The 17,348-nt window shown below is 38.8% G+C and overlaps 1 protein-coding gene across 1 annotated transcript in view; it reads left to right on the forward strand.

Annotated features, from left to right (window-relative positions):
• The window catches only part of BPTF (bromodomain PHD finger transcription factor), a 923,754-nt gene extending 909,317 nt beyond the window's left edge, over positions 1 to 14,437 (forward strand). Inside the window, exon 32 of the mRNA XM_053721515.1 lies at positions 13,356 to 14,437. Within this exon, the coding sequence (XP_053577490.1) occupies positions 13,356 to 13,389 (34 nt within the window). The 3' untranslated portion in view covers positions 13,390 to 14,437. The remainder of the gene's footprint in view (positions 1 to 13,355) is intronic.
• The last annotated feature ends 2,911 nt before the right edge of the window (positions 14,438 to 17,348 follow it).

The following is a 17,348-nucleotide window of genomic DNA, read 5'->3' on the forward strand; positions in this document are numbered from 1 at the left end:
AGGGGATAGTTTGTCTTCCTTATGAGCTGAGGTTTCCTCTCTCTGGAGGGTCTTTGTCCTGCCCTGTGTGTAGAAGGTTGGATCCAGTGTCTTATTTCTGTAAGGGGCCGCATCTGCTGCTCTGTGGGCTCTTTTCCACCTTTTGATATTTGATCTCTCTACGTAGAGAGACTGTCTAAGAGAGCTGTGACAGGTCTTCCTACGGATCTATTACACTTTTCTCTGTTCCAGGTCCTAGGGGGGTTCTCCTTGGGAGTGCCTTATTTTGGCGAAGCGTATTGGGTTGGCACCCGAGCTCTGTTAGGGTGGGTGAGTCCCCTCTTTTTTTCTTTCCATTCCCTGGGGGCTTGTGGTTGGGTTCTTTCTGTCCCCCCTGTCTATCAGACATGTCTGTTGCTTGGGCTGGTCCGGTGTTGGAGCAGGATCTGAGATCTGTTGCTCTGCTAAATTCGTCCTCGGTGCATTCAAGGTACGGTAAGCCTCTTGAGGTTTCTCCATGTTCAAGATTTGTGGGAAGGACTGGCAGCTCTTAGATATCCTGCAACGTTATCCGCTGGTTAGTGGATACTTATCAATCTGAAGGATCCTATCTTCAACTGCTTGCCCTGCAAGTATTTAAGTTTTAAAGTCATTTTTTGATGACTGCAGCGTTCAGTGTTTTTGCTTCAGGTGTTGTTTGTCAGACCTATCTGAGCTTGCTGCACGAGGTTTTGTTTCTAAATATTTCGGTATTCTGAGCTACCTTTTTGCGACTTGGGGACCTTCGTCTTAAGTTGCTTTTTAGAGTGCGGTTGCACTGTGTTAGGGGAAGATCCTCTTTTTTTCAGACTCCCGGCCTTATCCCGTGGTTTCTGTATTTCTGGGGTCTGGGCGTTACCTCCCCTTGTTTCTATGAGTCTGTTGGGTCTCTGTTGGTCTGGAGTTCCTTATGCTAGCTGGACAGCTAGCTCAGCATACTAATGCACTCTGGATACTCTGCACTGTAGCAAACCGAGGGTTGCAAGTTTGATCCCCGGTGAGGTCTACTCAGCCTTCCTCCTTTCGAGGTTGATAAGATGAGCAGCGCCTTGAGTCCCTTAAGGGGGATTAGCTGCGCTTTACAAGTACATTCATGTTTTCTCTGTGTCTTTTCTTCTTTGTGGAAGAATACTTGTGCCCTTTCTTTAGTAATGGGTGTGTTGTTTGGAGACTGACTGCTGGGCCACGGTGTCTCCTGGAGGCTGTTTAATTAAGTAGAGTCTAGTTCCTATGGTCTCTAGCAAGGCTTGTAGACTATCTGCAGTCAGTGTCCTTGGGCCTTTTCCTTTTTTTTTTCAAAGTTTTTCTCGGCTTGGGACGAAGAGGGATTTTGTTGAGTAGGGGTTTTCAGGCCTGGTGCCCTCAGGTTGGGCCGCCTCTTGTGCCCTCCCGTTTTTGCAGTGTCCTCTATAGCTTGGGTATTGTTTTCCCAAAATTAATTAATGTAGCTGTGGATTCTTTCCATTTAAGAAGAAAAACATAAATTATGCTTACCTGATCATTTTCTTTTCTTCAGATGGAAAGAGTCCACAGCTCCCCACCCGTATTTTTCTGTGGGGCATCTGTTTTTTGTTCTTCTGGCACATTTTTACCTGATATTTCTTCTACTGTTCCTTGTTCCTCTGCAGAATGACTGGGGAATGAGGGAAGTGGGAGCGGTATTTAAGCCTTTGGCTGGGGTGTGTCTGCCTCCTCCTAGTGGCCAGGTTCTGAATTCCCAAAAGTAATGAATGCAGCTCTGGACTCTTTCCATCTGAAGAAAAGAAGGTAAGCATAATTTATGTTTTTAAAACTTCTGAAGTTTTTCCTATTCCAGATGCTGTCTCTAATATGATTACTAAAGAATGGTTTAAGCCTGGTACTTCTTTTAACCCTTCTTCTAGATTTAAGAAGTTGTATCCTTTACCTGTGGCCAATTAAGAGTTTTGGGAAAAAGTCCCTAAGGTTGATGGGGCTATTACCACTCTTGCCAAACGTACTACTATTCCTATGGAAGATAGTACTTCTGTTAAGGATCCTTTAGATAGGAAGATTGAATCTTATCTTAGAAGAGCATATTTACATACTGGCTATATTCTTAGACCTGCTATTTCTATGCCTGATGTTGCTGCTGCTTCAACATTTTGGTTGTACAGCTTAGCACAGCAGTTATCAGATCCTGATCCTGTCTAGCATTGTTCTTTTACTTCAACATGCTAATCATTTCATTTGTGATGCTATATTTGATGTCATTAAAACTTATATTAAATCTGTATTTAGCTATTCTAACTAGAAGAGCTTTATGGCTTAAATCTTGGAATGCTGATATGGTGTCTAAATCTAGATTAATATCTCTATCAATTGGATTCTATTATCTCCAATATCACTGGGGGAAAGGGAGTTTTTTCTCCAACATAGGTGTGTCCGGTCCACGGCGTCATCCTTACTTGTGGGATATTCTCCTCCCCAACAGGAAATGGCAAAGAGCCCAGCAAAGCTGGTCACATGATCCCTCCTAGGCTCCGCCTTCCCCAGTCATTCTCTTTGCCGTTGTACAGGCAACATCTCATGGAGATGGCTTAGAGTTTTTTAGTGTTTAACTGTAGTTTTTATTATTCAATCAAGAGTTTGTTATTTTAAAATAGTGCTGGTATGTACTATTTACTCTGAAACAGAAAAGAGATGAAGATTTCTGTTTGTAAGAGGAAAATGATTTTAGCAACCGTTACTAAAATCGATGGCTGTTTCCACACAGGACTGTTGAGAGGAATTAACTTCAGTTGGGGGAAACAGGGAGCAGACTTTTGCTGCTTGAGGTATGACACATTTCTAACAAGACGATGTAATGCTGGAAGCTGTCATTTTCCCTATGGGATCCGGTAAGCCATTTTTATTACATGAAGAGAAAAAAGGGCTTCACAAGGGCTTTTAAGACTGTAGACATTTTCTGGGCTAAAACGATTTATATATAAGCATATTTTATACTCCATAGCCTTGAGGAATTATTTTAATCTTGGGAACTATGTAAAATAACCGGCAGGCACTGTATTGGACACCTTATTCTCTAGGGACTTTCCCTAATCATAGGCAGAGTCTCATTTTCGCGCCTCTATTGCGCACTTGTTTTTGGGAAGCATGACATGCAGATGCATGTGTGAGGAGCTCTGATACATAGAAAAGACTTTCTGAAGGCGTCATTTGGTATCGTATTCCCCTTTGGGCTTGGTTGGGTCTCAGCAAAGCAGATACCAGGGACTGTAAAGGGGTTAAATATAAAAACGGCTCCGGTTCCGTTATTTTAAGGGTTAAAGCTTCCAAATTTGGTGTGCAATACTTTTAAGGCTTTAAGACACTGTGGTGAAATTTTGGTGAATTTTGAATAATTCCTTCATACTTTTTCACATATGCAGTAATAAAGTGTGTTCAGTTTAAAATTTAAAGTGACAGTAACGGTTTTATTTTAAAACGTTTTTTGTACTTTGTTATCAAGTTTATGCCTGTTTAACATGTCTGAACTACCAGATAGACTGTGTTCTGTATGTGGGGAAGCCAAGGTTCCTTCTCATTTAAATAGATGTGATTTATGTGACACAAAATTTAGAGAAAATGATGCCCAAGATGATTCCTCAAGTGAGGGGAGTAAGCATGGTACTGCATCATCCCCTCCTTCGTCTACACCAGTCTTGCCCACACAGGAGGCCCCTAGTACATCTAGTGCGCCAATACTCCTTACTATGCAACAATTAACGGCTGTAATGGATAATTCTATCAAAAACATTTTAGCCAAAAGTCCCACTTATCAGCGAAAGCGCGACTGCTCTGTTTTAGAAAATACTGAAGAGCATGAGGACGCTGATGATATTGGTTCTGAAGTGCCCCTACACCAGTCTGAGGGGGCCAGGGAGGTTTTGTCTGAGGGAGAAATTTCAGATTCAGGGAAAATTTCTCAACAAGCTGAACCTGATGTGATTACATTTAAATTTAAATTGGAACATCTCCGCGCTCTGCTTAAGGAGGTGTTATCTACTCTGGATGATTGTGAGAATTTGGTCATTCCAGAGAAATTATGTAAAATGGACAAGTTCCTAGAGGTCCCGGGGCCCCCCGAAGCTTTTCCTATACCCAAGCGGGTGGCGGACATTGTAAATAAAGAATGGGAAAGGCCCGGTATACCTTTCGTCCCTCCCCCCATATTTAAGAAATTGTTTCCTATGGTCGACCCCAGAAAGGACTTATGGCAGACAGTCCCCAAGGTCGAGGGGGCGGTTTCTACTCTAAACAAACGCACCACTATACCCATAGAAGATAGTTGTGCTTTCAAAGATCCTATGGATAAAAAATTAGAGGGTTTGCTTAAAAAGATGTTTGTTCAGCAAGGTTACCTTCTACAACCAATTTCATGCATTGTTCCTGTCACTACAGCAGCGTGTTTCTGGTTCGATGAACTAGAAAAGGCGCTCAATAATAATTCTTCTTCTTATGAGGAGATTATGGACAGAATTCATGCTCTCAAATTGGCTAATTCTTTCACCCTAGACGCCACTTTGCAATTGGCTAGGTTAGCGGCGAAAAATTCTGGTTTTGCTATTGTGGCGCGCAGAGCGCTTTGGCTAAAATCTTGGTCAGCGGATGCGTCTTCCAAGAACAAATTGCTTAACATTCCTTTCAAGGGGAAAACGCTGTTTGGCCCTGACTTGAAAGAGATTATCTCTGATATCACTGGGGGCAAGGGCCACGCCCTTCCTCAGGATAGGTCTTTCAAAGCCAAAAATAAACCTAATTTTCGTCCCTTTCGCAGAAACGGACCAGCCCCAAGTGCTACGTCCTCTAAGCAAGAGGGTAATACTTCTCAAGCCAAGCCAGCCTGGAGGCCAATGCAAGGCTGGAACAAAGGAAAGCAGGCCAAGAAACCTGCCACTGCTACCAAGACAGCATGAGATGTTGGCCCCCGATCCGGGACCGGATCTGGTGGGGGGCAGACTCTCTCTCTTCGCTCAGGCTTGGGCAAGAGATGTTCTGGATCCTTGGGCACTAGAAATAGTCTCCCAAGGTTATCTTCTGGAATTCAAGGGCCTTCCCCCAAGGGGGAGGTTCCACAGGTCTCAATTGTCTTCAGACCTCATAAAAAAACAGGCATTCTTACATTGTGTAGAAGACCTGTTAAAAATGGGAGTGATTCATCCTGTTCCATTAGGAGAACAAGGGATGGGGTTCTACTCCAATCTGTTCGTAGTTCCCAAAAAAGAGGGAACATTCAGACCAATCTTAGATCTCAAGATCCTAAACAAGTTTCTCAAGGTTCCATCGTTCAAAATGGAAACCATTCGAACAATTCTTCCTTCCATCCAGGAAGGTCAATTCATGACCACGGTGGATTTAAAGGATGCGTATCTACATATTCCTATCCACAAGGAACATCATCGGTTCCTAAGGTTCGCATTCCTGGACAAGCATTACCAGTTTGTGGCACTTCCGTTCGGATTAGCCACTGCTCCAAGAATTTTCACAAAGGTACTAGGGTCCCTTCTAGCGGTGCTAAGACCAAGGGGCATTGCAGTAGTACCTTACTTGGACGACATTCTGATTCAAGCGTCGTCCCTTCCACAAGCAAAGGCTCACACGGACATTGTCCTGGCCTTTCTCAGATCTCACGGGTGGAAAGTGAACGTAGAAAAAAGTTCTCTATCTCCGTCAACAAGGGTTCCCTTCTTGGGAACAATAATAGACTCCTTAGAAATGAGGATTTTTCTGACAGAGGCCAGAAAATCAAAACTTCTAAACTCTTGTCAAATACTTCATTCTGTTCCTCTTCCTTCCATAGCGCAGTGCATGGAAGTAATAGGTTTGATGGTAGCGGCAATGGACATAGTTCCTTTTGCGCGAATTCATCTAAGACCATTACAACTGTGCATGCTCAGTCAGTGGAATGGGGACTATACAGACTTGTCTCCGACGATACAAGTAGATCAGAGGACCAGAGATTCACTCCGTTGGTGGCTGTCCCTGGACAACCTGTCACAGGGGATGAGCTTCCGCAGACCAGAGTGGGTCATTGTCACGACCGACGCCAGTCTGGTGGGCTGGGGCGCGGTCTGGGGACCCCTGAAAGCTCAGGGTCTTTGGTCTCGGGAAGAATCTCTTCTCCCGATAAATATTCTGGAACTGAGAGCGATATTCAATGCTCTCAAGGCTTGGCCTCAGCTAGCAAAGGCCAAGTTCATACGGTTTCAATCAGACAACATGACGACTGTTGCGTACATCAACCATCAGGGGGGAACAAGGAGTTCCCTGGCGATGGAAGAAGTGACCAAAATCATTCAATGGGCGGAGACTCACTCCTGCCACTTGTCTGCAATCCACATCCCAGGAGTGGAAAATTGGGAAGCGGATTTTCTGAGTCGTCAGACATTTCATCCGGGGGAGTGGGAACTCCATCCGGAAATCTTTGCCCAAATTACTCAATTGTGGGGCATTCCAGACATGGATCTGATGGCCTCTCGTCAGAACTTCAAGGTTCCTTGCTACGGGTCCAGATCCAGGGATCCCAAGGCGACTCTAGTAGATGCACTAGTAGCTCCTTGGACCTTCAAACTAGCTTATGTATTCCCGCCGTTTCCTCTCATCCCCAGGCTGGTAGCCAGGATCAATCAGGAGAGGGCATCGGTGATCTTGATAGCTCCTGCGTGGCCACGCAGGACTTGGTATGCAGACCTGGTGAATATGTCATCGGCTCCACCATGGAAGCTACCTTTGAGACGAGACCTTCTTGTTCAAGGTCCGTTCGAACATCCGAATCTGGTCTCACTCCAACTGACTGCTTGGAGATTGAACGCTTGATCTTATCAAAGCGAGGGTTCTCAGATTCTGTCATTGATACTCTTGTTCAGGCCAGAAAGCCTGTAACTAGAAAAATCTACCACAAAATATGGAAAAATATATCTGTTGGTGTGAATCTAAAGGATTCCCTTGGGACAAGGTAAAAATTCCTAAGATTCTATCCTTTCTTCAAGAAGGTTTGGAGAAAGGATTATCTGCAAGTTCTTTGAAGGGACAGATTTCTGCCTTGTCTGTGTTACTTCACAAAAAGCTGGCAGCTGTGCCAGATGTTCAAGCCTTTGTTCAGGCTCTGGTTAGAATCAAGCCTGTTTACAAACATTTGACTCCTCCTTGGAGTCTCAATTTAGTTCTTTCAGTTCTTCAGGGGGTTCCGTTTGAACCCTTACATTCCGTTGATATTAAGTTATTATCTTGGAAAGTTTTGTTTTTGGTTGCAATTTCTTCTGCTAGAAGAGTTTCAGAATTATCTGCTCTGCAGTGTTCTCCTCCTTATCTGGTGTTCCATGCAGATAAGGTGGTTTTACGTACTAAACCTGGTTTTCTTCCGAAAGTTGTTTCTAACAAAAACATTAACCAGGAGATAGTCGTGCCTTCTTTGTGTCCGAATCCAGTTTCAAAGAAGGAACGTTTGTTGCACAATTTGGATGTAGTTCGTGCTCTTAAATTCTATTTAGATGCTACAAAGGATTTTAGACAAACATCTTCTTTGTTTGTTGTTTATTCTGGTAAAAGGAGAGGTCAAAAAGCAACTTCTACCTCTCTCTCTTTTTGGATTAAAAGCATCATCAGATTGGCTTACGAGACTGCCAGACGGCAGCCTCCTGAAAGAATCACAGCTCATTCTACTAGGGCTGTGGCTTCCACATGGGCCTTCAAGAACGAGGCTTCTGTTGATCAGATATGTAAGGCAGCGACTTGGTCTTCACTGCACACTTTTACTAAATTTTACAAATTTGATACTTTTGCTTCTTCTGAGGCTATTTTTGGGAGAAAGGTTTTGCAAGCCGTGGTGCCTTCCATCTAGGTGACCTGATTTGCTCCCTCCCTTCATCCGTGTCCTAAAGCTTTGGTATTGGTTCCCACAAGTAAGGATGACGCCGTGGACCGGACACACCTATGTTGGAGAAAACAGAATTTATGTTTACCTGATAAATTACTTTCTCCAACGGTGTGTCCGGTCCACGGCCCGCCCTGGTTTTTTAATCAGGTCTGATAATTTATTTTCTTTAACTACAGTCACCACGGTATCATATGATTTCTCCTATGCAAATATTCCTCCTTTACGTCGGTCGAATGACTGGGGAAGGCGGAGCCTAGGAGGGATCATGTGACCAGCTTTGCTGGGCTCTTTGCCATTTCCTGTTGGGGAGGAGAATATCCCACAAGTAAGGATGACGCCGTGGACCGGACACACCGTTGGAGAAAGTAATTTATCAGGTAAACATAAATTCTGTTTTTGCCCAAGATAAGAAATCTAAGGGTAAGTTTAAAGCTCCCAATCGTTTTCGTTCCTTTCATCAGAATAGAGAACAAAAAACCTCTCCATTCCCTAAGACCTCTGGCTCTAATTGTAGACCATCTCCGAATTGGAATAAATTTTCAGACCTAGAGCTTTCAGGGGTGATTGTCCCAATTCCTCAGCAGGAACAGGGTTTGGGTTTTTATTCAAATATGTTCATTGTCCCAAAGAAAGAAAATTCGTTCAGACCAATCCTTGATCGGGAAACTTTAAATCGTTATGTAAGAGTCCCAACTTTCAAGATGGTGACTATAAGGACTATTCTGCCTTTTGTTCAGCAAGGTCATTTCATATCCACAATAGACTTTTCACATTCCGATTCATCCAGACCACTGTCGTTTTCTGAGATTCTCTTTTCTAGGCAAGCATTACCAATTTGTTGCTCTTCCGTTTGGCCTAGCAACAGCGCCAATAATTTTCTTGAATGTTCTCTGTGCCCTTCTATCTGTAATCGGAGAGCAATGTATTGCGCTGTTTCCTTATTTGGACAATATCCTGGTACTAGCTCAATATTTTCATTTAGCAGAATCTCACACAAAACATCTAGTGTGGTTTCTTCAAAGACATGGTTGGTGGATCAATTTACAAAAGAGTTTCTTGATTCCTCAGACAAGGGTCACCTTTTTAGGTTTCCAGATAGATTCAGTGTCCATGACTCTTTCTCTGACAGACAATAGACAAAGTTAGTTTTAGCTTGTCTAAACCTTCAGTCTCTATCATTCCCTTCAGTGGCTATGTGCATGGAAGTTTTAGGTCTTATGACTTCCCCTTTGCTCTGAATTGGTGGTTAGACCATCACCTTATTGTTCAAGGTGCCTACTTTGTTTTTCCTTCCTGGACTGTGATCTCAACAGATGCAAGTCTTATAGGTTGGGGAGCTGTCTGGGGTCTCTCACAGCACAAGGGGTTTGGAATCCAAGAGGCGAGGTTACCAATCAATATTTTAAGAGCTCTTCAGGCTTGGCCTCTATTGAAGAGAGAACTTTACATTTGTTTTCAGACAGACAATATCACAACTGTAGCATATGTCAAACATAAAGGGGGGACTCGCAGTCCTTCAGCAATGAAAGAAGTATCTTGGATACTTTCATGGGTGGAATCCAACTCTTGTCAAATTTCTGCGATTCATATCCCAGGTGTAGACAATTGGGAAGCGGATTAACTCAGCCGTCAGACTTTACATCCGGGGGAGTGGTCTCTCCATCCAGATGTGTGTTTTCATCTTGTACAGATGTGGGGTCCTCCAGAAAAAAGAAGCTACTCAGATAACTTTCCAGGTCCAAGGATCCTCAGGTGGTGATGGTGGATGCTTTAGCAGTTCCTTGGTTTTACCAACCTGCCTACATTTTTCCGCCTCTGGTTCTTCTTCCAAGGGTGATCTCCAAGATTAAAATGGAACAATCTTATGTGTTTCTGATAGCACCAGCATGGTCTCACAGGTTTTGGTATGCGGATCTTGTCCAGATGTCCAGATGCCAGCCTTAGTCACTTCCTTTAAGGCCAGACCTTCGGTCTCAAGGGACGTTTTTCCATCAGGATTTTAAATCTCTAAATTTGAAGGCATGGAAATTAAACGCTTAGTGCTTAGTCGTAGAGGTTTCTCTGACTCAGTAATTAGCACTATGATACAGGCTCGTAAATCTGTTTCAAGGAAGATTTATCATCGGTTTGGAAAACCTATATTTCATGATTATTCTTGGCAATCTTTCAGAATTCCTAGGATTTTACAGTTTCTTCAGGATGGTTTGGATAAGGGTTGTCTCCAAATATTTTGAAAGGACAAATCTCTGCTCTTTCTGTCTTCTTTCATTGAAAGATTGCTAAGCTTCCTGATATTCACTGTTTTGTTCAGGCTTTGATTCGTATCAAACCTGTTATTAAATCTATTTCTCCTCCTTGGAGTCTCAATTTGGTATTGAAGATTTTACAGGGTTCTCCTTTTGAGCCTATGCATTCTCTGGATATTAAATTACTTTCATGGAAAGTGTTATTTATTTTGGCTATCTCTTCTGCTCAAAGAGTTTCTGACTTGTCTGTTCTCTCCTGTGAGTCTACTTATCTGATTTTCCATCAAGATAAAGCTATTTTGTGGACTTCGTTTACATTTTTGCCTAAAGTTGTGAATTCTATCAACATTAACAGGGAAATTGTTGTTCCTTCCTTGTGTCCTAATCCTAGGAATACTCTTGAAAGGTCTTTACATTCTTTTGATGTGGTAAGAGCTTTAAAATATTATGTTGAGGCTACTAAAGATTTCAGAAAGACTTCTAGTCTATTTATTTTTTCTGCTTCCAGGAAAGGTTAGAAAGCCTCTGCCATTTCTCTGGCATCTTGGTTGAAACGTTTGATTCATAAAGCTTATTTGTAAGCAGGGCAGTCCTTGCCTCAGCAAATGACAGCCCATTTTGATGTTTTTGCTTCTTCGGAAGCAGCCTTTGGTAGAAAGGTTCTTCAGGCAGCTGTCTCAGTTTGATTCTAGTCCCTTTGATTTGAGTTTCTTGAAATTTTTAAGAAAACTTAATTATTTTTTTGGATTTAATTTCTCAGCGGATATAGCAGTTTTTATTTTATCCCTCCCTCTCTAGTGGCTTGTGGACTTCCACATCTTGGGTATTATATAACATACGCCACTAGCTAATGGACTCTTGCCACCTATATGAAACAAAACATAATTTATGTAAGAACTTACCTGATAAATTAATTTCTTGGTGGCAAAAGTCCATGAGACCCACCCTATTTTTCGTGGTTATGATTTATTTATTTTATAAAGCACATTATTTTTCCAGTTCCTCTTTTTGTATGCTTTTTACTCCTCGTTTTTTGTTTTGTTTTTTTTTTACACCTCACTACTTGGCTATACGTTAAACTGAGGTATGAGTGAGGTGGGAGGTGTATTTATAGGCATTTTGGGGTTTGGGAAACTTTGCCTCCTCCCGGTAGGAATGCATATCGCATACATCATTAGCTCTTGGACTCTTGCCACCATGAAAGGATTTAATTTATCAGGTAAGATCTTACATAAATTATGATATATATATATATATATATATATATATATTTATTTTTTTATATTTATTTTTTTGCATGTATACACACATTGGGACCAGGGAGTCTTCTTTTTTTTTCTTTTTTTTTTTTTTCTTTTTTTTTTTTTTTTTATTATATATACCTAATCCTAGTGGCACAATGCTGTATGCACCAATACAGTTATGTGATATCACTTAACTATCAGAAACTAATCAGCGAGGAGAAGTTTTATTTTTGTTTTTTGTATAAATTCCTGCATGAGGTCCATTAATAATAATTATGGCTTAAAAGGGGATCAAATGGATTAGAACAAAAGTTAGTTATTGCATTCTTGGGTTGCATAGTCAGAAATAAAGCTGGTTATTCTTAGCATGCTTTAATTATGGCAGAATGGCTGCTGAGTGTTGCATGTCTAAGAACCAAGGTCAATTTTTGCTGCTAATTTATACTTTCACTGCTTGACAGAGTTTCACGCAAACCATGCAGCGTGTGAAAAATTCTCCATAGCTTATTTTCTAAAACTAAAAGAAATAATCACATAGGTGAATCCTATACATTTGGCATTATGTGATTAATGCAAAATTAGTTTTTTATACTTTAGTTGAAACTTTGAGATGTGTAATTGAGACCTCACCCAGTGAAAGATGGACATATAAGTGTGTGGCACATTTTCCAAAAATAATGTTAATACATGATTACCAGAAAAAAAAATGTATGCTCATATCAAGAATAAATAATGTGTATATGTGTGTGTGTGTGTATATATATATATATATATATATATATATATATATATATATATATATATATATATATATATATATATATATTCACACACATTCATTTGAGTTATGGTGGAGTTAAAAACATCAGATTAAAATCCTCCATTTCATAAAAATAAGATCCATAGAATTATTGTATAGAACATTATCAAATCTCTTTTGCATTTCTTACCCAGAGTTCCCTGGTGCATTAGTAACAATGTATACAGAGTATTTTTGGTGATAAGCAAGCGGGGACACATGCCTAGATTTGCTAATTTTCTATACAATAATTCTATGGCTCATATACAGTATATATATATATAAATAATTTATACTACATGCATTGTCTCTTGTGTCTTTATTTTTACACTTAGCATTGTGCTTAATCATTTCACTGCTTGTCATGCTTCAGAGCTTGTTCATTTACCCTGCATGTCTTTCTTTTCTTCCAGATTGTGATACTTTTAATCTGGAATTTTAACTGGAATTGCAGCTGGATGTTGGATGTTGTCTCCATTATTTTGTGTTTTTTTTTTTTTTTTAAAAAAGCAAAAAACATACAAGCTCATTCCCTATCTCACCACCACCATGTTCCACAATTAATATTCCAGAAAAAGAGTGTTGTAAGATAAATAAGCTATAGCAATTGTACTTTGAGAATCCCTATTCATGTAATTCATCAATGTCTCAAAAAGATTTTTAAATTGTAACAAAGGATATTGTGACCTCCTCCTGACTGCAAGTGTATATTAATCATTGTAAAATATTATATATTTTTGTACATATAATGTATATTCGATTAAAACATTAACCATTGTGAATGTTTAAAAAAAAATATGAATTCATAAAAGTTTATGTTTTGGAAATTGCATTGATACATCATGTTTTTATTGTTTTGTCTTGAATTATATATAAATTGTTGCAAATGTAACAGTTACTGTTCTAAAACGGTTAAAAATGTAGTTAAGGTTTGTTTACAAATTTTAGCATAAATTAATTTTGAACTTAATTTAACTAAAGTCTCCCTGCTACAAAATAAAGTACAGAAAAAAAACAGAAGGAACCCTCCCCCTGTTCTGTTTTTATGGTGCTGTTATTTAGTCCCATGTTAGCAGAGAGACTTAGATAAATCGAAGGGAATCCTATTAGGACATTTTGTATTTACGTATATAGTGAAGGGTTTTAACTGCCTTATTTTCTGTATTGTGCAGGTCTCATAACAACAAACTGCAGTCTACATCTTAAAGTGCAACGTGCAAAGCTAACGCACAAGCAGCAGGATCTGGTTATCAAAAATATTTTAGAATTTGGAAGCCAGATAATGGGTGGGGTTGTTTTCTTGTTAGGTTGACCTGACAAAACTTTGCACTGTTCACCACAGTCATATAGGATTCTTGGGATTCTTAATTTTTGTCCAAAGGACAAAGGAGAAAAACGGGAGAGGTCACCAATTTTATAGCCCTGTTGAAATCAGTGTATTCTTTGGGCAAACACAGAAAAACCTTGGTTTAAAAAAATAAAACAGCGTAATAACAAATATGAAATGATGGAGTTTTGTGCTCCATGGAAATGCCACGTGTGTTCTTCAATGAAGAAGATTGTTTAAAGTCCACATAAATAACTTTTGACTGTATTTATTTATTGTTGCAAAAAAGACTTTTTTATTGCTGCCCTCATTTGTCAATTATTTTTCTTATTAAAATAAAAATTGAAGACAAAGAAAACAAATCACCCAGATCACATCCGTAAATACATATAACTTGTCCTGTCTTAACATGATTCCTGTAAGTAAATGTATAAGACCTGTGTCTTTTCTTTCTATGAAAGGAGCTGCTATGTACACATGTGCACACTCAGAACTAGTGAATCCGCTGAGTTTATTGTTCATGGTGTAAAATAAATCTCTTGCATAAAATGGACAGGCTGAAAACTATGGACTGTTCCCTTGAAGATTTTTCTCTGTTCTTCAGACTAAAGAGTAACATTTATTTGAAGGTATCTTGTTTGTAAGCATTTGTCCAATTCATTTTTTTTCCTTTTTGTATTAAAACTAAAATGAAAAATATGGATGTATATGAAACAAAATAAATGGAGATTAATATTTCTCTCCCACAGGACTGGAGATACTTAAAATAAGCTGTAAATTTTGTTTTTATTTTTATATTTTAAAAAAGACAGAAAACAGATTAATGTTAGATATTGAGTTCAATGCCTAAACAAGGCTGTTCATTTAGTTTTAAATATCCTTTTGATGTATTTAAAACAATAAATAAATGAGAATGATTGCACCAAAGACTGCAGACATTGCAGCTCCAATTGTTCCTTCATAGTATTCTCTCCAGGTGTCTCCTTTTAGGTACCAAGTGATACTGTTTGCCTTACAGGACCAGGTAAGGTATATGTGTTGGTGATGTTGCAGCACCTCATATTTTTTTCATGTAACGTGACGTATGGGATATACAATCCTACCAGGAGGGGCAAAGTTTACCAAACCTCATAATGCCTATAAATACACCAGTAGTAAAGAGTAGAAGGAAGCAGCACTCTTAATCCACTGTCCATAAAATAAAAAAAAAAGTTTATTTCAAGTCGTTTAAAACACAAAAAGACCAGCACAGCACAGTACACGCTTCACAAGTGGAGGGGGAGCAAATCCTTACATGTTTCGTGCTATGCAGCACTTAATCATTGGATAGCTCACCACCTGTGCAGCACACCTTTAAAGGGTGTAATGGCCAATCACAACTTCAAAGCCCTAATACACCTCTAAAAATGGATGTTTAAAGGTATACTGCAAAGGTGTGAGAAGAAATAGTGTAACATGGAAAAAAGTACTCATTAAATAAAAAAAGGTACATACAATACAAAAACAAAAATGCATATAGAAAAATAAAAACCGTACCGAAAAAAGATATGTTTCTCTATATAGAAATAAACACATCAATTGTTCACGTTACACAAATTCGAAATTAGTCTCAAACAATGAAAAATCAATAAAAAAATATTAATTGATGAAAAAATTATTGAAAAAAATATTTTTTAGAAAAAAACATATGTTATAATTAGTTCATATAATTACACAAATATCATCAATATTGTTAAATAATTTTTTTAGGTGATTTTTTTGTATACAGGACCACATAACAATGATCCGACAAGAAAATGTATATAAGAAAAATATATCTATATACACAAGGCAAGAAAAAAGAACAATAGATATAGTAAAATGTACAACACATTTTGGTGAAAATTTGACAGATATAGTATTGATTCTTTAATGTAATACAAAGATTATATTCATATTGATATATTGACAGTGAAATTGAAAACTCCGAACATTAAATTATATGTTCAGAAATCAGAATTCCAGAGTCTAACATCCCTACACAATAATAATAGACATGGCAAACCGTTAGGAATGTGGTTCCGCTCAATTTGTTATCATCTCCCATGGTTAGCCATAAATGGTCATTCATAATATTTCACAGTAATAGATAAATACAAAGACAAAAAATGTTAATGTGAAAACATATACAGATATGTATGATTGTAAATATCAATATGTGAGTATATGAAAATGTGAAGATGTAAAAGTGGATATCTATAGAGTCTAAAAAAGTACTCTTAATATAACTATTGATATCTACATTAATGGAACTGCTTAAGATAACCAAAATTACTCCACAAAATAACTGATGTTCCATTCTTTATTTAGACCAAGAGGTGCCCTCGTACTAAGTTTCCAGATCCAATAAAGTTCTTTCTTGGACAGTATATTATAAATGTTTCCTCCCCGAATGGGCTTTTTGGCTATGTCTATTACTTTAACAGTGAATTTGGGCTGATCCGTGAAATGTAGACAATTAAAGTGCCTTGCTACACTCAAATCCTTGTTATACTTTTTAATGTCCCTTCTATGCTCCCCTATTCTCGATCTGAGGGCACGGGAGGTCTGACCCACATACTGTTCAGAACAGAGGGTACACTCAATAAGATAGATAACAAATGTTGTACCACAATTCGCATAATGGTTGATCTTAAAATTCTGTTTGGTTACATGACTGGTGAATTCTGCCTCCATAGAGATCTGTGAACAAGTAAGACAATTTCTAGATAGGCACTTGAAAGTGCCTTTCTTGTTAAGCCACTGACTCCCTTTTACTCCTACTTGGCTATTCACCATACTGGGGGACAGTTTTTTAGCAAGTGTAGGTGCCTTTTTGGGCACAAATTTAACTTTGTCAACGATGTTTGCTAAAATATCATCACCTTTAAGTATGGATAAATTTCTTTTAATAATATTGCACAGATCATTAAATTGTGAAGAAAATTCTGTCGGAAAAAACTACTGTATCTTTATCACACATTGCTTTTTTGGCCTTATTATTCCCCTTTCCTTGTGTAGGATTATAAGTACTTCTCACCTCATCTAAAAAGACTGCTGTAATACATTCCGATCATAACCTCTGGCGCATAACCTATCCATCAATTTACTTGCTTGAACATTAAACAATTTATCTGAGTTGGAGTTGCAACGCAACCTAAGAAATTGACTCTTGGGAATTGAATTTATAAGGTGTTTGGGATGACAGGACGTAGCATGTAAAATCGTATTACCAGAAGTTGGCTTTCTATATGTGTCAGTGATGATCCCATTGTGTTCAACTGAACCAACTAAGGTGAGATCCAAAAAATGGATTTCTTTGTCTTGGATCTCCCCAGTAAACTTTAGATGTAAATCATTATTGTTCACAAAATTGAGGAAATCCTCGAAAACAAAGTCACCTTTCACCACAAAAATGAGGTCATCAATATAACGCATATATATGCAAATGTTATCTATGAACGGATTGTTGTTGTAGAGGCTGCCGAGTTCCCACCATCCCACAAACAAATTAGCAAATGAGGGGGCAAATATGGCCCCCATCGCTGTACCACAAATTTGTAAAAAGTATTCTCCATTAAACATAAAGTAATTGTGGGATAGTAGGAACTCGACAGTCTCGCAAAAAAACAATTTGAATTCCCTAGAATAACTAGTATAATTATCCAAGAAAAAAACAATAGCATGTATGCCCAAATTGTGAGGTATACATGAATAAAGTGACACCGCGTCAATCACCACCCACCTATAATCTTTATCCCATTTCATCTTATCAATGATTGTTAAAAGATGGGATGAGTCCCTTAGATAACTACTGAGG

The sequence above is a fragment of the Bombina bombina genome, chromosome 1 (genome assembly GCF_027579735.1).
Source record: "Bombina bombina isolate aBomBom1 chromosome 1, aBomBom1.pri, whole genome shotgun sequence".
Lineage (NCBI taxonomy): Eukaryota > Metazoa > Chordata > Amphibia > Anura > Bombinatoridae > Bombina > Bombina bombina.